The sequence below is a fragment of the Anolis sagrei genome, chromosome 8, assembly GCF_037176765.1.
Source record: "Anolis sagrei isolate rAnoSag1 chromosome 8, rAnoSag1.mat, whole genome shotgun sequence".
NCBI classification, from domain to species: domain Eukaryota; kingdom Metazoa; phylum Chordata; class Lepidosauria; order Squamata; family Dactyloidae; genus Anolis; species Anolis sagrei.
Window position 1 is genome coordinate 25,286,957 of NC_090028.1, and position 23,698 is coordinate 25,310,654.

The 23,698-nt window shown below is 40.6% G+C and overlaps 1 protein-coding gene across 5 annotated transcripts in view; it reads right to left on the reverse strand.

Moving 5' to 3' along the window:
- KIAA0513 (KIAA0513 ortholog) overlaps nt 1-23,698 on the reverse strand; it is a 56,598-nt gene that overhangs the window by 3,991 nt on the left and 28,909 nt on the right. For 4 of the 5 annotated variants that reach the window (XM_067471054.1, XM_067471055.1, XM_067471056.1 and 1 more), the window contains exons 3-12: nt 20,853-20,952; nt 18,482-18,555; nt 16,752-16,822; nt 14,876-15,083; nt 14,736-14,776; nt 13,725-13,809; nt 11,398-11,475; nt 9,608-9,637; nt 4,216-4,296; nt 1,732-1,826 (exon numbers count right to left, since the gene is read on the reverse strand). In XM_067471054.1, coding sequence (XP_067327155.1) covers nt 1,732-1,826; nt 4,216-4,296; nt 9,608-9,637; nt 11,398-11,475; nt 13,725-13,809; nt 14,736-14,776; nt 14,876-15,083; nt 16,752-16,822; nt 18,482-18,555; nt 20,853-20,952 — 863 coding nt within the window. The remainder of the gene's footprint in view (nt 1-1,731; nt 1,827-4,215; nt 4,297-9,607; nt 9,638-11,397; nt 11,476-13,724; nt 13,810-14,735; nt 14,777-14,875; nt 15,084-16,751; nt 16,823-18,481; nt 18,556-20,852; nt 20,953-23,698) is intronic. The other variant, XM_067471058.1, reaches the window with a different exon arrangement.

A 23,698-nucleotide genomic window follows, 5' to 3' on the forward strand; every position in this document is an offset into this window, starting at 1 on the left:
TTATTGCATTATATTATATTATATTGTTATTATTCTAACATATTACACCATGTAACACAATTTTTGTTCCTGGGTTATCAATGCCATTTCCTAATTGGTTCTATCATCAAAACATGGGAAAGTTTATTATATTATTATTGCATTATATTATATTATATTATATTATATTATTATTATAACATATTACGCTGTATAACACAATTTTTGCTCCTGGATTATCAATGCTATTTCCTAATTGGTTCTATCATCAAAACACGGGGAAAGTTTATTAAACTGACAAAACTTTATTTCTGCATGAGGGACATCCCGATATAACACATTATTATTGTATTATATTATTATAATTATATTGTGTAATATTATTATAATATATTACACTATGTAACACAATTTTTGTTGGCTGGGTTATCAATGTCATTTCCTTTGTTTCTGCAGGAGGGACAAAATTATGATTCATAGTGCAATACTGAATAATAATATAATATAGAATTATTATAGAATACAATAATAATATAATAACATAATAATAATATAATATAATGGGCTTTCCCCATGGTTTCACAATAAAGTCTATCAGGAAATGACCTTAATCACCCAGGAACAAAAACTTGTGTTACATAGTAAAGGTAAAAGGTAAAGGTTGTCCCCTGACATTAAGTCCAGTCATGTCTGACTCTGGGGTGTGGTGCTCATCTCCATTTCTAAGCCGAAGAGCTGGCATTGTCCATAGGCACCTCCTAGGTCATGTAGCCGGCATGACTGCATGGAGCGCTGTTACCTTCCCGTCTGAGCGGTATCTATTGATCTACTCACATTTGCATGTTTTCGAACTGCTAGGTTGGCAGAAGCTAGGGCTGACAGCGGAAGCTCACGCCGCTCCCTGGAATCGAACCTGCGACCTTTTGGTCAACAAGCTCAGCAGCTCAGTGCTTTAACCCACTGCGCCACCGGGGCCCCATAGTGTTATACAGTGTAATATATAATAAAATAATAACAATAATAATAACAATAACATACAACAATAATATAACAATATAATATAAAAATAAATATATTAAATAAATATATTAAATAAATATATTAAATAATATTAAATAATAAATATTATAACATTATAAATAATAATATTAAATAATAAAAATAAATAATAAATATATTAAATAAATAAGTACGACAAAACCAATCAGGAAATGACCTTTATAACCCAGGAACAAAAATCATGTTGCATAGTGTTATTATTATTATTATTATTATTATTATTGGTATGTTTATTCCTATCCTATATTTTCTCTCCACAAAGGAGATTCAAAGAGGCCCAGCTATCTAACTAAGGGCCTAGCTAAGTAATTAACTCACAGCAAACATCTTGCCTCTCACCATGCTCACAGGAGAAGTACACAAATGGAGGCATTTCCCTGAGAAGTGTCAGTCCAACAAGCAAAGTGACAGGAGGAGAGATAAGAAGACAGGCAAGCCAAGAGTTATATAGTTATATGTAGTAATTAGTTATTATAATTTCTTTGTTTTCTGTATGTTGGCATTGAATTTTTGCAATTAGTATGTTGTAAACCTCCGTGAATCCCCCCGGGGGTGAGAAAGGTGGTATATAAACACAGTACATAAATATTAATAAATAAGAGACCAATGGGAGAAGGCCTTTTCCCTGGCAATTTGCTCATCTACCTATCTCTGTCCTCACTGAGGACTACAGCCTTGTGCAGTATGGCTCACCTTCGTCCAGGTTGCCGATCACGGCCTGCTTCTTCAGGAAGTCATTGCAAAGCTTTTTGTTCAACCCAAACGCCAGCATGTTGTGAGTGAAAGTCCTGCAGAAGAGGAAGAGGAAGAAAATGCAAGCATGAGAAGATGGGGAAAAAGGGGAGAAATGCCTGCTTTGGGTAGAGGTGAGTTTCTCAGGTGAGAAGGGAATAACACACCTTGTCATTAGCTCAAAGTATAAAATACACAAATTCTAAAATATCCAAAATATTTTGGATTTTATTATTATTAATAAAATGGTAATTATCTTATTAATATTAAAATGTATGTATTAATATAATATAATACAATAATAATATAATAACATAATAGTTTAATGCAGTAATAGTGTTTTATCTCTTTATTTTACAATGTTATATCCTGCCTTGAGCTGCAAGAAGCAGTAATAATTTATTATTATTATTATTATTATTATTATTATTGTATTGTTGAAGGCTTTCATGGCTGGAATCACTGGGTTGTTGTAGGTTTTTTCGGGCTATATGGCCATGGTCTAGAGGCATTCTCTCCTGACGTTTCGCCTGCATCTATGGCAAGCATCCTCAGAGGTAGTGAGGATTATTATTATTATTATTATTATTATTATTATTATTATTATTATTCTTTTATCATCATCAGTTAACCCAAGTGATATCTCTGCAGGAGAGATAATAATAATAATAATAATAATAATAATAATAATAATAATATACTGTAATAATAATGTAATACAATAATACTATAAAACACTATAATAATACAATAACAATGTGATACAATAATAATACTATAACAACACTACAATAATATAATACAACTATAATAATGTAATACAGTGATAATAATAATATAATAATAAAATACAATATAATACAATAAAATAATAACAATAAGTAAAGGTTTCCCCTGACATTAAGTATAGTCATAGAATCATTGAGTTGGAAGAGACCTTGGGGGCCACTCAGTCCAAACCCATTCTGTCAAGATGCTTTGACCCCCGACTCTCATCACCATTTCTAAGCCAAAGAGCAGGTGTTGTCCGTAGACACCTCCAAGGTCATGTGGCCAGCATGACTACATGGAGCACTGTTATTTTCCCGCAGAAGCGGTACCTATTGATCTACCCACGCTTGCATGTTTTCAAACTGCTAGGTTGGCAGGAGCTGGGACTAACAGCAGAAGCTCAACCGCTCCCAGGATTCGAACTGCTGACCTTTCGGTCAGCAAGTTCAGCAGCTCAGCGGTTTAACCCACTGCACCACCAAGGGGCCTATAAAATATCATAATATACTATAATATAGTATAAAATACTATTTTTTTAAAAAGTTTAAAATACTATAAAATACTGTGATAATAATAATAAAACAATAACAACAATACAATAACAATAAAATACAGTAACAATAACAATAAAATACAGTAAAATAAAATAACAATAAAATACAATAACAACTAAATAACAATAAAATACAACAATAAAATACAGTAATAATGCTAAAATAAAATAAGTATAACAATGTGATACAATAATAATATGACTACTAGGTAAAGGTAAAGGTAAAGGTAGTCCCCTGACATTAAGTCCAGTCATGTCTGACTCTGGGGTGTGGTGCTCATCTCCATTTCTAAGCCGAAGAGCCAGCGTTGTCCGTAGACACCTCCAAGGTCATGTGGCCGGCATGACTGAATTGAGCGCCGTTACCTTCCCGCCGGAGCAGTACCTATTGATCTACTCACATTTGCATGTTTTCGAACTGCTAGGTTGGCAGAAGCTAGAGCTGACAGCGGAAGCTCACGCCGCTCCCCGGATTCGAACCTGTGACCTTTCGATCAACAAGCTTAGCAGCTCAGTGCTTTAACCCACTGCGCCACCGGGGGCTCCAATAATAATACTACAATAATAATAATAATAATAATAATAATGTAATACAATAGTAACAGTACTATGACAATAATAATAAGACGATGATGATCTGAGCCTCTGAACTTGCTGACTGAAAGGTCACAGGTTCGAATCTGGGGAGCAGCGTAATCCCTGGCAAAGAATCCTGAACAGAGGATTGTAAGGAAGCAGCAGCCTAGAGATGAGATACAGACACACACACACAAATACACACACAAATGTAGGAGCCCCCGGTGGTGCATTGGGTTAAACTGCTGAGCTGCTGAACTTGTTGACTGAAAGGTTGCAGGTTTGAATTTGGGGAGCGGGGTGAGCTCCTGCTGTCAGCCCCAGCTTCTGCCAACCTAGCAGTTCAAAAACATGCAAATGTGAGTATATCAATAGGTCCCGCTCTTGCGGGAAGGTAACGGTGCTCCAACCAGTCATGCTGGCCACAATACAATAACTATGGACAAAGCTGGCTCTTTGGCTTAGAAATGGAGATGAGCACCAGAGTCGGACATGACTACACTTTAACATAAAGGGGAAATCTTTACCTTTATGATTCAACTTACCCCAACTGCCCGAAGGTGATGTTCTCATTAAAGCGGAGGCTGTCGTCCCGTTCTTCTTGGGTCATATGGCACCATTTCTCCCTGCAAACATTTCCCGACATTACTTTATTGAAATACGATCTTGATAAAGGGCTTCGGATGGGTGATAATGTTTTGCCCACACTTGTTCTCCCCGCTCCCAATTGCATATTGCTTAGAAATGGGCCAAAAGGCAAGTATCTGTAGCCCAAGTTTGGGACATGAGCTATGTAGGTTGCTAACTTCAGAGTAGATTTTAACGTCAGATCACAACAAAATGCTCTTTGAGTTCAATGCTTTCCCTGCTTCTTAAAGAACTGCCTCCTGTTTGGAGACTTTAATTGTTTTCCAAAAGAGAAGAAAGGAAAGCAATGACAACAGTACCGTATTTCCCCCAAAATAAGACCTATTTGGAAAATAAACCCTAGAATTGTGCTTCTAATATAAGCCCGATCCCAAAAGGAAGACTCAGTTCACATGGATGCATTGACCAGTAGTACATATATTATAAAATAATAATAAAATAATAATAAAATAATAATAATAATAATAATAATAATAATAATAAATAAGTTTCATATGTCGAAGGCTCTCATGGCCGGAATCACTGGATTGTTGTAGGTTTTTCGGGCTGTATGGCCATGTTCCAGAAGCATTCTCTCCTGACGTTTCTCCTGCATCTATGGCAGGCATCCTCAAAGATTGTGAGGTCTGTTGGAAACTAGGAAAATGGGGTTTATATATCTGTGGAATAATGTCCAGAGCGGGAGAAAGAACTCTTGTCTGTTGGAGCTAGGTGTGAATGTTTCAATGGGCCTCCTTGATTAGAATTTGATTGCCTTATAGCTTCAAGGTCTGGCTTCTTATTGCCTGGGGAAATCCTCTGTTGAGAGGTGATTAGCTGTCCCCGATTGTTTCTTGTCTGGAATTCCCCAGTTTTTGAGTGTTGTTCTTTATTTGCTGTTATAATTTTAGAGGTTTTTTTTTTAAAATACTGGAAGCCAGATTTTGTTCATTTTCATGTTTTCCTCCTTTCTGTTGAAATTGTCCACATGCTTGTGAATTTCAATGGCTTCCCTGTGTAGTCTGACATAGTGGTTGTGAGAGTGCCGTTACTTTCCCACAGAAGCGGTACCTATTGCACGTTTTCAAATTGCTAGGTTGGCAGGAGCTGGGCCTAACAGCAGGAGCTCACCCCACTCCCAGGATTCGAACATGCGACATTTCAGTCAGCAAGTTCAGCAGCTCAGCAGTTTAACTCACTGCGCCACTGGAGGCTCCATATAATATACTACCAGTATATTATACTACTAGTATTATATAATATATTGGACTACATCATAAGTTGTAATATATAATCTATAGTATTACAACATTATTAATATTATATATAATATACTAGCCGTCCCCTGCCACGCGTTGCTGTGGCCCACATGGGGGTTCTGTGTGGGAGGTTTGGCCCAATTCTATCGTTGGTGGGGTTCAGAATGCTCTGTGATTGTAGGTGAACTATACATCCCAGCAACTACAGCTGCCAAATGTCAAGATTCTATTTTCCCCAAACTCCACCAGTGTTCACATTTGGGCATACTGAGTCTTTGTGTAGAGTTTGGTCCAGATCCATCATTGTTTGAGTCTACAGTCATCTTTGAATGTAGGTGAACTACAACTCCAAAATCAAAGGACACTGTCTACCAAACCCTTCCAGTATTTTCTGTTGGACATGGGAGACCTGTGTGCCAAGTTTGGTTCAATTCCATCGCTGGTGGGGTTCAGAATGTTCTTTGATTGTAGGTGAACTATAAATCCCAGCAACTACAACTCCCAAATGACAAAATTATTTTTGTTTTGAGCGAAGGGCATACATTGGGTTGTTAGGGTCTTGTGTCCAAATTTGGTGTCAATTCGTCCAGGGGTTTTTGAGTTCTGTTAATCCCACAAACGAACATGACATTTTTATTTATATAGATTAGCATTATTACATTACAATGTTATTATTTCTATATATTATGATGTTGTATATATTGAGGGGCTCTCAAGTGATGTTGCAGGAGGCACAGTAATAATCCCATAATAATAATAATAATAATAATAATAATAATAATAGTAATAATCTTTATTTAAACCCCGCCACCATCTCACCACCTGTATTTATTTTTTGACTCATTCAAACACTTTCTTCTCTTTGGAAGTGAGTATTTACCGATGGATCGCATTCTAAAATGTTTGGGATGGTCTGGTCTGACTTAATGCCGTTCCAGCCTGGATTATTTTCTGCATTTCGTTTGAAATCGATACTGCATTTTATTCCGGGCAGCGTTTGCAAAGGATATGGACATTTAGGAAGGATGCAGGAGGGAAGGACACATGGAAAAGGGAAAATTGCCACAAAAGCCGGTTCAGAAAAGCTGACCTCTCTCTAATAACCCAAATCAAGGCTTCGTTTCAGCTGTCCTTTGTAGATAAATAGCCTGGGATTTGCTCTTGAGTTAGGCTTTGTGCCTACTCTAGAGCAGGCATGGGCCAACTTCGGCCCTCCAGGTGTTTTGGACTTCAACTCCCACAATTCCTAACAGCCTACCGGCTGTTAGGAATTGTGGGAGTTGAAGTCCAAAACACCTGGAGGGCCGAAGTTGGCCTATGCCTGCTTTAGAGACTATTCCTCTACAGCAGGGGTGCGCAGAGTACAACCTGAAAGGCACATCCAGCCCCACAAGGTCTTTTCCGCAGGCTCCACACCATTCGCACCCGTGCCCCACTCATACGTGCTCTTATGCTTCATATGTGTTCCCAGCTGTGAAAGGAAGGAAGGGCTTGAGGAAGGGAGGAAGCAAGAAAGGAAAAAAGAAATAAAGGGAGGGAGAGAAAGGGGAAGGAAGGAAGGAAGGAAGGAAGGAAGGAAGGAAGGAAGGAAGGAAGGAAGGAAGGAAGGAAGGGAGAGAGAGAAAAGGAAAAAGTGAGGGAGGGAAGTAGGGAGAAAGAAGGAATAAAGGGAGGGAATGAGGAAGGAAGAAGGGAAAAAGAGGGAAAGGGAGGAAGGAAAAAAAGGAAGGCAGAAAAAAGGGAAGGGAGGAAAAAAGGAATAAAGGGAAGGGAGGGAGGAAGAAAAGGAAAGAAGGGAGGGAGAGAGAAGGAGGGGAAGGAAGGAAGGAGAGAAAAGGAAAAGAGAGAGGAAGGGAGGAAATTAGGAAGGGAGGAAAGAAAGAAAGAAAAAAGAAAAAAAGGTAGGAAGGAAAGCAGAAAGGGAAGGAAGGGAAGGAGGGAGGAAGAAAGGAAGGGGAAAAGTAAGGAAGGGAATGAGGATGGGGGAGGAAGGAATAAAGGTATAAAGGGAGGGAGGGAGGGAGGAAGGAGAAAGAGGGAACGGAAGGAAGGAAGGTAGGGAAGAAGGGAAGGAAAGATGAGAATGGAGAAGGAAAGGAATAGGAAGGAAGGAAGGAAGGAAGGAAGGAAGGAAGGAAGGAAGGAAGAAGAAATAAAGGGAGGAAGGAAAGACGAAAGGGAAGGGAGGGAAGGAATAAAGGGAGAAAGAAAGCGAAGGAGGGAGAAAGGGAAGGAGAGAAGGAAGGAAGGAAAGGAATGAAGAAGGAAGTAGGGAAAAAGAGGAAGAAAGAAATAAAGGGAGGAAGGGAAGAAGAAAGGGAAGGAGGGAGAAGGGAAGGGAGAGAGGGAAGAATGGAGGGAGAGAAGGAAGAAAGGAAGAAAGGGAGGAGGAAAGGGAACGAGGGAGAAGGGAGGGAAGGAAGGAAAGGAATAAAGAAGGAAGTAGGGGAAAAGAAGGAAACAAAGGGAGGGAGGGAGGAAAGAAGGAAATGAAGAAGGAAAGGAATTAGAGAGAAAGAGGAGAAGGAAGGAAGGAAAAGGAGAAAAGGAAAAAGAAAGGAAGAAAGGAAGAAAGAAAGGGAATGTGGAAGGAAGGGGAAGGGGAAGGAAGGAAGGGCGGCTTAGCCAAGCCACACTCTCTCAGCCAGCCTTGACAAGAAAACACTGTGATAAGAGGCTGAAACCACTTGAAGGATCACAACAACAACAACAACTCTCATTCACTTGACTATCTCATTGGCCAAAAGTGGCCCACTATTGCTAAGTGTATGTAGGTTGAAAATGTTCTTCATTTTCAATATTGTTTTGTACTTTTTTTTTTTTTTGCATACCACAAATTAGACATCGGGATTTATGGTAAATACAGCCTTCCAAAGTAACTTTTCCAAATGCTGTCATAATAATAGTAGTAGTATAATAGAATAATAGTAGCTTTCTTAGAAGAATCCATCTCTTAAAACTCTGTATCCTGTGTATTATATTTGCAATACACTGTTCCAGATTTGCATCAAAATATCCATTCAAACCTATTGTGCAAAGAACTGCCAAGAGAGGCCAAAACCAAACTAAAAACATCAGCAAAATGTCATAATATAAAACCTTCTGGATTTTAAAATGCAAGATGATTCCAAAGAAAACCAAACATTTGCTAAGAAACAAATACATTCCTGCAAAGGAGAAAACCTGCGCTTAAAGCAAACATTTCCCTTGATGCATTAGTTTTCTACTGTTATTGCATAATGATTATTACATAATTTGGGTATACATTAAGTCTAAAATCCTTGTGCCCATTGAAGGGTTTTTTTGTTTGCATATGTCAATAGGAAGCAAAGGAAAAAAGGAGGAAAGTACAGGCAGAAGGAAGTCAAATGAAGGAAGAGAAGCAGGAAAGAGTTTGAAAAAGGAAACAGAAATTGCAATGTTTGCAGAAAATGGCATTGGAAAGAATGGGAACGGAGGAGAGAATTGAGGAATTTATCAGTGGCCAATTAAATGGCATAATTGCAATTGTGGGATTTGTAGTTCAAAACCCCTGGAGGGTCCAAGTTTGCCCATGGCTATTATAAGGGGTTGGTTTGAACTTCCAGTTTGCTAGTAAAGCTGCATGACCGTGTTGCAAAAGGATGTAATATGAAAAATTTGCAAAGTTGTGCTATAGTGCACGGTTTGCATTATATCTATCTCCAAGTGCATGGTTTGCATTATATCAATCTCCAAGTGCATGGTTTGCATTATAACAATCTCCTCCAGTTTGCTCGTAAAAATGCATATGACCGTGTTGCAAAAGGATGCATGCAACATGAAAAGTTTGCAAAGTTCTGCCATAGGTGCATGGTTTGCATTATATCAGTCTCCAAGCGGCCTTTGTTTACATCTGGTTGCAAAGAGTTTGGGTTTCAAATGGCTCCAGGAATGTAGTCCAGCAAAGAAAGAAACGAAGCGCTCCACTGAATAGATCGGCCCAACTGCGACTGACAGCAAATTTCTGGGACCCCAAACCCGTTTCGAGAGTAAATCCCACCCCAAAAAGAGTCAATGCGGACGGACACACCTCGTTTCCTCTTCCTCTCCAGCCTTCCCTCTGGAGTGGCAGCAGAAAAGGCCGTAAGAAGAAAGTGACACACGTTAAGGTCATGCAAGAAAAGAAGGGAGGAAAGAAGGAAGGAAGGATGGATGGAGAGAAAGGAGGAGGATCCAACCCAGAAGGGGAGAAAAAAAGGGGGGATTGAGAAAGAGAGAGAAAGAAAGAGAAATTAGTGCTGTCGTCGTTTGGAAACTCTTCTCCTTCCCACAAAGCAGCAATCGAAAAGCTGTGTATCACTGCTATTGGAACACATCCAGCCCAAGGTTGTAGTCCTCATCGAGGACTCAGATAGGTAGAGGCCTTCTCCCATTGGGTTCTCTGTTTGCCTTTTACTCTATTCTCTCCTCCTAACACTTTGCTTGTTAGAATGACACGTCTCCGGTCAAGTCCTCCACTGTATTCTTCTCCTGTGAGCATGGAGAGAGGCAGGATGTCTGCTGTCAGTTAGTTAATTAGATAGCTAGGCAGCCCTGTTTTAGCTTTCCTATCTAGTTATGTAGTTCTTTGAATAAGTGTATGTAGGTTAAAATTGTTCGTATCTCCTTCTATGCCCCACCTCGGAGTTTAAGATCTTCTGGGGAGGCCCTGCTCTCGGCCCCGCCTCTATCACAAGTGAGGCTGGTGGGGACAAGGGACAGGGCCTTCTCGGTGGTGGCCCCTCGCCTGTGGAATTCACTCCCCGGGGAAATTAGGTCATCAACATCCCTCCTCTCCTTCAGAAGGAAGCTGAAAACATGGATATGGGACCAGACCTTTGGGTAATCTGGCAGACTGACAAGGTAATGACGACCAGAACCTGGAAAGGACTATGGTAATGCTGAATTGACTTACGGATTTTAGAACTCGGTGAACGTTGGCCACTAGATTGGCTTTTAGTTGTTATTGTATTAATTGAATGTTTTAACTATTGTGGTTATTGCTGTTATGTATTTTATCTGTTGAATTGTTGACATCAAATTGTACCGGTTGTAAGCCGCCCTGAGTTCCCCCTTGGGGGTTGAGAAGGGCGGGGTAGAAGTGACCGAAATAAAAATAAAGTCTTCACTTCTCAGCACAAGCCCCAGAGTCCTCCATTGTATCCTTCTCCTGTGAGCATGGAGAGAGGAAAGATGTCTGCTGCGAGTTAGTTAATTAGATAGCTGGTAGCCCTGAGTTAACTTTCCTATCTAGTTATGTAGTTCTCTGAATAAAGTCTTCACTTCTCAACACAAGCCCCAGAATCCTCCAGTATAACCTTCTCCTGTGAGCATGGAGAGAGGAAAGATGTCTGCTGCGAGTTAGTTAATTAGATAGCTGGTAGCCCTGTGTTAGCTTTCCTATCTAATTATGTAGTCCTTTGAATAACTTTGTAAGCTTGACTGGTGCTGTACTGCTTAAACTCCATGGCTCTACTGCTGGCACCAAAAGCTTCTAACCTACTGTTGTAGCTGCTTTACCCTTTTGGAAATGAGTCCCCAACAACTGGAAGGTGAAAGGCCATCTCTGCCAGCCAATTTCCACTTATGAGACTGCTCTTTACATAAAACCTACACTATTTGTAGAAAAACTACATAAACAATGGTGCTTGGAGTGATCCAAGCTCTCTCTAGATTGAGTTCTCCCCATTTCCACTGAATTGAAGGGGGGGGGGAGCACAACTCATCTTGATAATAAAAGACAGGAGGAATATCAAACGAGAGCAATTCTCCCTCCACTGTGATATAAGTGTATTTATTACACACACATCCCCTATGGAAAATAATACAAAACCCTCCAACCTGGTGGTGGGGGACCGCTTCCGCCTCTCGCAATGGACAGCATCGAAGAAGGCCGCGTTCCAAAACCTCAAGGTGTGCCTGCAAAACAGAGGAAGAGAAGCCAGTCAGGAGAGAAGCCTCACCTGGCTAAGACTTGTTAGAAAAAGTCCTGATTCTTTGTCCCTAATTACGAGGGTTGAATGAAAAGTAATGCCTCCACCCTCGTAACTCCTCAACTGATGGCAGTACTGGTATGCGGCAGGTACTGGCTTGTTCAGTAGACTCTCCTCTACAGTTCCATTTTGGTGGGAAGCCTTAGCATTGAACGGTTGTGTTGTTAAAGTGTGAAGTATGGAACCCTGTGCAGACGGTCAGTCAATGCGACATAAGCAACGTGCAGTCATTGAATTCTTGACAGCAGAAGGTGTCGCCCCAAAGAAGATTAATCAGAGAATGCAAGCTGTTTATGGTGATTATGTTGATCTGAGTACTGTGTGTCATTTGGCAAGTAAGTTTAAAGTGGGAACATCTGACTTGCGTGACAAAGAGTTGGACGTCCTGTGACAGCAACCACCAAGTTTCACAAGCAAAAGGTTGACAGATTGACTTGGGATGATCGTCGTATCACTCAGAGAGAAATTTCAAGCATAACTGGCATTTCACAAGAATGTGTGGGTCACATTATTGCTTTCCTTGGCTATCGGAAGATCTGTGCACGATGGGTTGCGGAAACAGAGTGTCGACTTGTTCCATGACAGCTTCAGAAAACTTGTTCATCGTTGGCAGAAATGTATCCAATTGTCTGGTGATTATGTGGAAAAGTGAATAGTGGTAGATAAAGAGCACATTCTAAGGATTATTTCTGCGTTTATTAAAATATTCCCATCTAAACCGAAGTAATGAAGGTGGAGGCATTACTTTTCATTCAACCCTCGTAGAAAGAAGGAAAAATAGCCTTAACTATTGGCCCCAGTAAGAACTCCATTGTATTTCATACAATAACTTCACAGTGGTCTTCAAATTAGTGGATTTTGCAGCCTTAGTTAGTGGAGTTGAAAGGGTCTTTGAGTGAAATTAGCAATAGCTAAACAAGGGGCTTTGAATGAAATTAGCAACAAAGGAGAAATGTACCCTTTCTCTGTAGAAAAGGAGCAGCACGGAGAAAAATGTTTTAAAAACAAGAGGTGACATGTAGAGGTCATACAAAGTTCGAGCTTACATAGGAAGTTGGTTTGTGGTTAAGCGCAAAGTCTGCAGGTGCAAGAAGGTACTTTCCATCAAAAGGTCAAGGGAGAGGGGCTGGAAAGAGAGTACTTTCCATGACCAAAAAACCCTTGTATTACCTGAGTATAAAGGTTTGCAAAAGTCGAGGAGGGCCGTGGCAGTCTGTGGAAGCACTTGCAGAAGTGCTGTCTGTCCGCCTCATGCTGATCAGCTTGAATAAATGGTGTCTTACCTGAACCTATTGGACTCTGTGGATTTCTTCGAAAAGGGACCCCACACCCTAAACCCGTAATCCCCTACAGAGTCATTGTCGATGCATATAATTCAAGGGGTATTTTTAAGTAAGGTCCGTTTTGTTGTAGACACTAGTAGTTTGCGCGCATACTGCAACGAGCACGTGTGTCGTGTACCGGCATGCCTCGGGAACAACTGTGCTCAGTTTCCACTCTGTAGCTAACCTGTACGGTTCTGTTCTGTGCTTTAAAAATGTTTAAGACTATCAACTCGCCCGCTGCATGTGAGGTTCGCTCAGTGATACGGTTTTTGTCAGCAAGGATCCTGCCTGCTGCAGAAATCCATCGACAGATTTGTGAAGTGTACGGTGATACTGTTATGAGTGAAAGCAAAGTGCGTAAGTGGGTACAACAATTCAAAGATGGCCGTGACAACATCGCCCTTCTTTGATTACAGTGAACTCTTGGTTATCGGAGCAGGTGGCAAGTTTTTATGAAGAGAGTATTTTAAAATTGGTTCAGAGGTATGATAAGTGTTTGAAGAAACTTGGCAACTATGTCGAAAAATAGAGTGAAGTATGTACTTTCTGAAAATAAATTTACTTTTTTGAAATAAACTTTCGTTGTGTACTTATGTTCAAACGGACCTTACTTAAAAAATACCCCTCGTATTTTTCAGCCTCAGTGGAGTCATTCTCTATGCATTTGTAAGTTTAACTTTTGAGGATTTGATTATTTCTGGGTTTCAAAGATTCTCTCTTTCTCCGAATCCCAGCGAATGCAAAGACAGGACTATATATGTATTTCTATTGCATTTGTTTGGAGTTTCTGCAAGCTGCATTGAATCCAAACTGTGGGAAACTATCGTCCCCATTTGCCTTTCAAACATACCAAATGGGCTGCTGCTTCAGATGCATATACAAGTAAATCTTCTCCCCTGTTTTCTCTTCTTCTTCTTCAGGACTATACAGGGAAACTGCAATAAAAATGGGAAAATATAGCCAGAAAAAAATGTATGTACATCTAAGATGCAAAGAATCATAGAATCAAGAGACCTCATGGGCCATCCAGTCCAACCCCATTCTGCCAAGAAGCAGGAAAATTACATTCAAAGCACCCCCAACAGATGGCCATCTAGCCTCTGTTTAAAAGCCTCCAAAGAAGGAGCCTCCACCACACTTCAGGGCAGAGAGTTCCACTGCTGAACGGCTCTCACAGTCAGGAAGTTCTTCCTAATGTTCAGATGGAATCTCCTTTCTTGTAGTTTGAAGCCATTGTTCCATTGCATCTTAGTCTCCAGGGAAGCAGAAAACAAGCTTGCTCCTTCCTCCCTATGACTTCCTCTCATGTATTTATATATGGCCCTCATCTTGTCCAGAATTGGACACAATATTCCAGGTGTGGTCTAACCAAAGCGGAATAGAGGGGTAGCATGACTTCCCTAGATCTAGACACTATGCTCCTATTGATGCAGGCCAAAATCCCTCATCCTGTCTCCTCTTAGCCTTCTCTTCTTCAGGCTAAACCTGCTCAGCTCTTTAAGCTGCTCCTCATAGGGCTTGTTCTCCAGACCCTTTATCATTTTAGTTGCCTTCCTCTGGACACATTCCAGCTTGTCAATATCTCTCTTCAATTGTGGTGCCCAGAATTGAACACAATATTCCAGGTGTGGTCTAACCAAGGCAAAACAGAACACGGGTAGCATGACTTCCCTGGAGCTAGACACTATATTCCTATTGATGCAGGCCAAAATCCCATTGGCTTTTTTTGCCACTGCATCACATTGTTGGCTCATGTTTAACTTGTTGTCCACAAGGACTCCAAGATCTTTTTCACACATACTGCTCTCGAGCCACGCATCCCCCATTCTGTATCTTTTGGTGTTTTTCTAACACAACTTACCTGATTTCTGGATCCTTTCCTTTGGCTTTTCTTCACCATTTCTAAAGTAGAAAGAAAAGGTACTATTTAAGCTTCAGAGGGCTGAAGTTGGCCCATGCCTAGTGCAGACATGGTCAATATGCTTCCACTGCGGGACTCACTCATTTTTCTTGGGGACAGGGCCCTTCATCTTGCTCTCAAAACTCCCGAAAAAGCCCTTGACGTTCTCCGTTTTGGCTGAAGTGTTCTTCAGGAGCCGCTCCGCAATGTCCTTCTTCTCTGCCAACCAGGTGTTTGCAGACTTCAGGTAGGAATCCATGCTGCCGGATGCCTTCTCCTTAGATTCAGGAGGCAGGGCTTGTGGCTTCCCTGTTGGAAGAGGATCCCGTAAATACTCAACCCCATCCTGAACAAGTTGGTAGTCCTCATCAAGGAAATAGATAGGAAGAGGGAAGAGGGAATACAAGAAGAGGGAATACAAGAGGGAGCAGGCTCATGCACAGGGGTTCTCAACCTTTTTCAGCAGCAGAACCCCTTTGCAAAACAAAAGGTTCCAAGTGGAGACTCAACAAATGTTTGCATATTATATTGTATATAATAATAATAATTATTATTATGTATACACATATATCAGGCATGGGCAAACTTTTGGACCAACATAAATGTAACAGTATTTCAGTGGAAGAACCCTGTTCCGACAGGATTGAAGACCGACAGGTTCGAATCCGGGGAGAGTGTGGATGAGCTCCCTCTGTCAGCTCCAGCTCCTCATGCGGGGACATGAGAGAAGCCTCCCACAGGATGATAAAACATCAAAACATCCGGGCGTCCCCTGGGCAACGTCCTTGCAGACGGCCAATTCTCTCACACCAGAAGTCAAGTCGCTCCTGATACGAGCAAAAGTGGAAGACCACATAGGCCATCCAGTTCAACCCCCTTTATTCTGCCATGCAGGAAAAACACAATCAAAACACTCTCAACAGATTGTCATCCAGCATTTGTAACAACAACAACAACAACAACAACAACAACAATAGATTTGGAAAGGACCCCCAAAGGCCATCCAGTCCAACCCCCTTTATTCTGCCATGCAGGAAAAACACAATTAAAGCACTCTCAACAGATTGCCATCCAGCATTTGGAAGAAGAAGAAGAAGAAGAAGAAGAAGGAGGAGGAGGAGGAGGAGGAGGAGGAGGAGGAGGAGGAGGAGGATTTGGAAAGGACCCCCAAAGGTCATCCAGTCCAACCCCCTTCTTTCTATCATGCGGGGAAAGCACAATCAAAGCACTCCCAACAGAGGGCCAACCAGCCTTTGTAATATTATTATTATTATTATTATTAATAATAATAATAATAATAATAATAGATTTGGAAGGCACCCCAAAGGCCATCCAGTCCAACCCCCATTATTCTGCCATGCAGGCAAGGCACAATCAAAGTATGCCCATCCAGCCTTTGTAATAATAATAATAATAATAATAATAATCTATTATTATTATTATTATTATTATTATTATTATTATTATTATTATTACAAAGGCCCATTCAGGAAAATTGCAATCAAAGCATCTCAACAGATGGCCATGCAGCCTTTGTAATAATAATAATAATAATAATAATAATAATAATAATATGTAAAGTCTTTTATAACCTTTACAGCTGCTTGCCTTTGCTCCTGTAATTGCTGACGATCATTTGCTCTACTGCTGCGTTCAAGAAGCTTCTATTTTGCTAAAAATTCTGCTGCCTTTTCTGATTTACATTTTGAAATTACCCACCAACAATCAGAATGAAGATTCCTAGAAGAGAAGGCTTCTATAGGCATTTTTTTTAGCTCTTCCGGTGCAATTCCAGGCAAAGTTGACCACAGAGTCACAAAGTAGGCAGACCGTCTACTTTGAGAAATGTTTAATAATAGTACAGAACAGATTTTCTTCCACTTTCATGGCCTTAATTCCTGCAAAAGTCATTGCAATTCTTAAGCCTCTTCTGTCTTCAGAAATTAAATGAATTATTATTATTATTCCTTTGCTTACCGATGTAATAATAAGTAAAGCACATGGTCATCAGGTTCTTGGCAGGACTGAAGTCATCCATTTGGAAGCACCTGGAAAGGAGAGAAAATAATAATAATAATAATAATAATAATAATAATAATGCATTCCTACCTTTATAACCTGCCTGGAGCTACTAGAAGAGGCGTGTAAGAATAATGATAATACTAATAATAACAACAGCAAATAAATAAATAACAAATTTATTATTGTTGTTATTGTTGTTATCATCATCATCATCATCAACAACAGCAAGCAGGCCATTCCCACCTTTGTAACCTGCCCTGAACCACCAGAAGAGGCAGGTAATAATAATAATAATAATAATAATAATAATAATAATAATAGATAAAGGCAAAGGTTTCCCCTTGACATTAAGTCTAGTCATGTCCAACTCTGAGGGATGGAGCTCATCTCCATTTCTAAGCTGAAGCTGTAGACGCTTCCAAGGTCACCGGCATGACTGCATGAGGTGCCATTACCTTCCTGCCTGAGCAGTACCTATTGATCTACTCACATTTGCATGTTTTTGAACTGCTAGCTTGGCAGGAGCTGGGTCTAACAGCGAGAGTTCACCTCGCTCCCCGGATTCAAACCACCAACATTTCAGTCATTAAGTTCAGCAGCTCAGCGGTTTAACCTACTGTGCCACCGGAGGCTCCAATAATAATAACAACAAAAAATAAATAAATAATAAATAATGTATTATTATTATTATTATCAATTGCAAACAGGCCATTCCCACCTTTGTAACCTCACCTTTGTAACCTGCCTCGAGCCACTAGAAGAGGCAGGTAATAATAACAACCACAATAATAATAATACATCACATAGTCCTAGACGCTTGGGAAGTGTTCGACTTGTGATTTTGTGATACGAAATCCAGCATATAGATCTCGTTTGCTGTGACATACTGTGCTTTTGTGTCAATAATAATAATAATAATAATAATAATAATAATAATAATAATGCAAGTAGGCCATTCCCACCTTTGTAACCTGTCTCATAACAACAACAACAACAACAAATAAATAAATAAATAAATAAAAAATAAATATCTATCATTATAATATTCAAAAACAACAACCACAAGCAAAACATTCCCACCTTTGTTCTAAAGACTTACAGTAGAGCTTTCCAAACATTTCTTGTCAGTGACACACTTTTTGAGATGTGCATCATTTTGCAACAGTGATCAGTGGTTCATGGCATTAATCACTAGGTTCTTGTGGGTTTTTTCGGGCAATAGGGCCATATTCTAGAGGCATTTCTCCTGACATTTCGCCTGCATCTATGGCAAGCATCTTCAGAGGTAGTGAGGTCTGTTGGAAATAGGACAATGGGTTTATATATCTGGGGAATGGCTGGGGTGGGGCAAAGAGCTCTTTTCTGCTGGAGCTAGGTGTGAATGTTTCAACTGACCACCTTCATTAGAATTTGAAGGCCTGGCTGAGCCTGGGAAAATCTTTTGTTGAGAGGTGTTAAGATGTGCCTGGTTGTTTCCTCTCTGATGTTTTATGATTTATCGCTTATTTCACATAGAGGCTTATCTCACATAGAGGCTTATCGTGACCTTTGTGCAATGCATGAGTCTCACCCGTGGGAGAAAAGTGGGATATAATATATATATGAAGTTGAGACATTACCAACAGTTTGGAAAGCTCTGTTTTACAGACTTGCTGGATATACAATTGATCGAGAAAGGAACTTACTCAAAGAGCACCACGGCAAAGGACTGAACGAGCCGATAGAACGTCTGTTCCGAAACGCACTTGGAATTGCAGCGCTGGAAAGAGACGCGAAAAGCAGAGTTAAGCAACCAAGTCTTTAATGGATTTAATTTAATATGTTCTCTCCAAGTCAGAGCTTCTCAACCTTTTTCAGCTGCTGAGGCCTTTTGGAAGCAAAATTTTGTTGTGGAGTCCCAATAAATATTTGCATATCATATTATATTACAATATATTATATTACTAGCGTGGGGAGCGACGATGCCTGGGTTACATCAGAAAGGCATTGTTTGTTTTGGGAAGTTTGGTAATATCTCTGGATGCAGAGTGAACTGCAACTCCCGCGCAGGTGGGTCATTCCCCCAAACCCCTCCAGTATGTAATGTTGGCCCAGGTTATTTGAAAAAGGCAGTGTTTGTTTTGGAGTGTTAGGTAATATCAGTCTAGTAATTTGTAGCTGTATTTCTTAGGAAAAAAAGCCAGTCTTTCCTGTTGTTGTTTTTTTTATGAATGTTCCCATTAGAAAATGCAGAAGGATGTGGGTGAACTGCAGTTCCCAAAATCATGGGCCAATCATTCCAAATCCCACCATTATTCAAAGATGGCCATGTTGGCTCTGTGTGCCAGGTTTGGTCCAGATCCAATGTCGGCTGCATTCAGTGCTCTCTGGATAAGGGTGAACTACAACTCCCAGATCAAAGGTCATTAACCCCCAAACCCTGCCTGTATGAGCAGTTGGCCATGTTGGGTCTGTGTACCAGGTTTGTTCCAGATCCATAGTTGGCTGAGTTCAGTGCTCTCTGGATAAGGGTGAACTACAACTCCTAGAGCCAAGGACAATCACCCCCAAACCAGACCTATATGCACAGTTGGCCATGTTGGGTCTGTGTGCTAAGTATGGTCCAGATGTAATGTTGTCTGGGTTCAAGGTTCTCTGGATAAGGGTGAACTATGACTCCCAGAGCCAAGGTCATTCACCCCCAAACCCAGCCTGTATGCACAGTTGGCCATATTGGGTCTGTGTGCCAAGTTTGGTGCAGATCCTACATTGGCTGGGTTTAGTGCTTTCTGGATAAGGATGAACTACAACTCCCAACATCAAGGTCTATTCCCCCAAACACCTGCAGTATGTTCAGTTGGTCATAGGGTTTCTCTGTGCCAAGTTTTGTCCCAGTCCATTGTTAGTGGAGGTCACAGTTTCTCCGGATGCAGGGAAACTATAACTCCCATGAAGGTCAATTTCCTCCAAACATCTATATATTGGGCATGGACAAATGTTTTGACCAACATGAATGTAACAGTATTTCAATGCAAAACCCCAGAGGCCATCCAGTCCAACCTTTATTCTGCCATGCTGGAAAAGCACAATCAAAGCACCCCCAACAGATGCCATCCAGCCTTTGTAATAATAATAATAATAATAATAATAATAATAATAATAGGAACCCATGTAGGAAAAGCACAATCAAAACTCCCCCAACAGATGTCATCCAGCCTTTGTAATAATAATAATAATAATAATAATAATAATAATAATAATAGGAGCAACCCCAGGGGACAACTCCTTTTATCCTGCCACGCAGCAAACGCACTGTCAAAGCACCCCCAACAGATGGCCATCCAACCTTTGTTATAATAATAATAATCATTATCATCTATATAAATAAAAATGTAATGTTCGTTTGTGGTATTCACAGAACTCAAAAACTACTGGGGCAATTGGCACCAAATTTGGACACGATACACCTAACAACCCAATGTATGTCCTTCACTAAAAAAATTGATTTTGTCATTTGGGAGTTGTAGTTGCTGGGATCTATAGTTCCCCTATAGAGCATTCTGAACTCCATCAATCATGGCATTGAACCAAACATGGCATACAGGACTCCCATGATCAACAGAAAACACTAGAAGGGTTTGGTGGGCATTGACCTTGAGTTTGGGAGTTGTAGTTCACCTACATCCAGAGAGCACTGTGGACTCAAACAATGATGGATCTGGACCAAACTTGGCACGAATACTCAAAATGCCCAAATGTGAACACTGATGGAGTTTGGGGAAAATAGAATCTTGACATTTGCGAGTTGTAGTTGCTGGGATTTACAGTTCACCTGTAATCACAGAGCATTCTGAACCCCACCAACGATAGAATTGGGCCAAACTTCCCACACAGAACCCCCATGTGGGCCACAGCAACGCGTGGCAGGGGACAGCTAGTCTATTTAAATAAAAAGGGGGAAAATGTCCATGAAGGAGGAAGAGGAGCCTTTAAGAACCGCTGATCTAGGCATTTCCATAGGGTTGCATTGGAGAACCGAGATGTTCCTGTCCTTTGTAATCCCAAATGTTTCCTTACCTGGGCGCTCACATATCGGGCAAACCACTCCCGGCCTTTGGCGTTTTCACCGCTGCAGAGTTCCCCAAACCTGGCCTTCTCCTCTTGGTCAAACTCCTCTCTGCAATCACAAAAACACAATGAACACCTTGGGCATCAAGGAAGAATATTACAGGGTAGCCCAGGCATGGGCAAACTTGGGCACTCCAGGTGTTTTGGACTTCAACTCCCACAATTCCTAACAGCCTACTGGTAAACCGGATGATTGGTAAACTGATGGACAGGTAGGTAGGTAGGTAGGTAGGTAGGTAGATAGATAGATAGATAGATGGATGGATGGATGGATGATTGGTAAACGGATGGACAGATAAAGAGAGAGAGAGAGAAGATAGATCAATCGATAGATAGATAGATAGATAGATAGATAGATAGATAGATAGGTGATTGGTAAATGGATGGGCAGATGAATAAATAGAGAGAGTGAGTAGATAGATAGATAGATAGATAGACAGAAGACAGACAGACAGACAGATAGATAGATGGATGGATGGATGGATGATTGGTAAACGGATGGACAGATAAAGAGAGAGAGAGAGTAGATATAGATAGATAGATAGATAGATAGATAGATGATTGGTAAATGGATGGGCAGATCGATGATAGATGACAGAAGACAGACAGATAGATGGTAGATAGAAGATATATGATAAATAGATAGATAGCTGATTGATAGATGATAGATCATTTGATAGATGATATATAGGCAGATGAGTGATAGATAGATAGATAGATAGATAGATAGATGGCAAATAGAAGTTAGATGATAAATAGATAATAGATATATGATATGCAAATGGATAGATAAATAAATAAATAAATAGGGAGAGAATAGACAAATAGACAAATAATGTCCTTATCTCAAAGAAGATAGAGCAAGGATAGATGATAGATAGAAGATAGATGATAATAGATAAATAGATAGATGTTAGGTGAAATAAATGGATGGAGATAGATAGATAATGCAAATGTTTAATCAGATGTATGCAAACGGGCAATGTCAGAAAATACTCCAGTGCAAAACAGGCACAGAATACAAGGAGAGGGAAATTCCAGCATAAAATGACATGCCTAAGTGTCTCTAACAAGGAAAATAGTGAGGCATATGATGTTCTGATAAAATCAGCATGAGAGTCGGAGCAGGAGGAGCCCAGTCAGCTATGGAAACGTACTGGGTGGCCTTGGGGAAGTCACACTCTCTCAGCCTCAAAGAAATGGCAAAAAAAATCCTTTGAACAAAGAAAACTCCATGATAGCTTCTCCGCAGGGTTGTTATAAGTCTTAACAATACGAAGGCACACAACAAAACAGGAAGAGAAGCTTCAGAAATTAAACTATCAATCAAATAAGTGCAATAGAAGTGGTTAGGTCTGTCCAGGAGCGAAAGAAAAACAATGACGCATAGAGAGAGCGAGGGACAGCCATTGCCTTGACATTAAAGAATGGTTATTTGGGTCACGGTGACTCAGAGCCGAATTGCTCAACGGCCATTTAATGGAACAAGGAATGAAATGTGAACAAATAATGCAGCCAATGCGGATGGATGTACAAAAGGAAGGAAGAAAAAAGGGAAAAAGAGAGGAAGGAAGGGAAGTAGGGAGAAAGAGGAAGGGAGAAAAAGAAGAAAGGAAGGAAGATGAAAGGAAGGAGAGAAGGAAGGGAAAGGAAGAAGGGAGGAAAGAAAGAAAGGGAAATGAATAAAGGAAGGAAGGGGGAAAGGATGGAAGGAAGGGAAGGAAGGAAGGAAGGAAGGAAGGGGAAAGGAATAAAGGAAGGAATGGGAAAGAAAGGAGGGAGGGAGGTAAGGAAGGAAGGAAGGAAGAAAGGAAATGAGGAAGGGAGGGGGGAAGGAAGAATAAAAGAATAGAAGGAAGGAAAAAAGAAGGAAGGAGAAAGGAAGGAGGGGAGGAAGGAAATGAAGGAAGAAGGAAGGAAAGGGAAAGGAAGGAAGAATGAAGGAAGGATGCAGGAAAGAAGGAAAGGAAAAAGGAAGGATAGAGAGGGAAATGAATAATGAAGGAAGGAAGGAAGGAAGGAAGGAAGGAAGGAAGGAAGGAAGGGGGGGAAAGGAATAAAGGAAAGAATGGGAAAGAAAGGAGGGAGGGAGGGAGGGAGGGAAGGAAATGAGAAAGGGAGGGAGGGAAGGAAGAATAAAATAATAGAAGGAAGGAAGAAAAGAAGGAAAGAAGGGGAAAGGAAGGAAGGAAGGAAAGAAAGAAAGAAAGGAAAAGTAATAAAGGAAGGGAGGGGGAGGGAGAGAGGGAGGGAGGGAGGAAGGGGAGAGGAATAAAGGAAGGAATGGGAAAGAAATGAGGGAAGGAAGGAAGGAGACATCACAGCTAAAGTGGAATCAAACTGCATTCATTCTAGTGTTGCATACATTATTGTGAAATATTGATCTTAAAACAGATATTTTGATACTATTTTTTTAGTCGAAACCTATTTTGCATCACCTAGGAAATCCCTTCCAGCTCCGAGTCCTCCCCCCCCCCAAAGGCCTTATGGTGAGCTTTTTAAAAAGTTATTTTTATAACCAAATAAGAAGAGCTTGCATGAAGCCATGAACCATGTTTTTGCATGAAGTTACATCCTTCTGGAGGGTTCAGTAGGTCTTCGTTTGTTTTGCTAAATTGTTCATCTAGACTGTAGGATTAATGCAGTTTGGCACCACTTTGACTGATTTGGCTCCATGCTATAGAATCATGTCTGTCTGCTGGGAGGACCCTGATTGTGTCTTCCTGTCTGGCAGAAGGGGGATGGACTAGATGCCCTTAGGGGTCTCTTCCAGTGACGTCTCCTTCTTAAGAAGT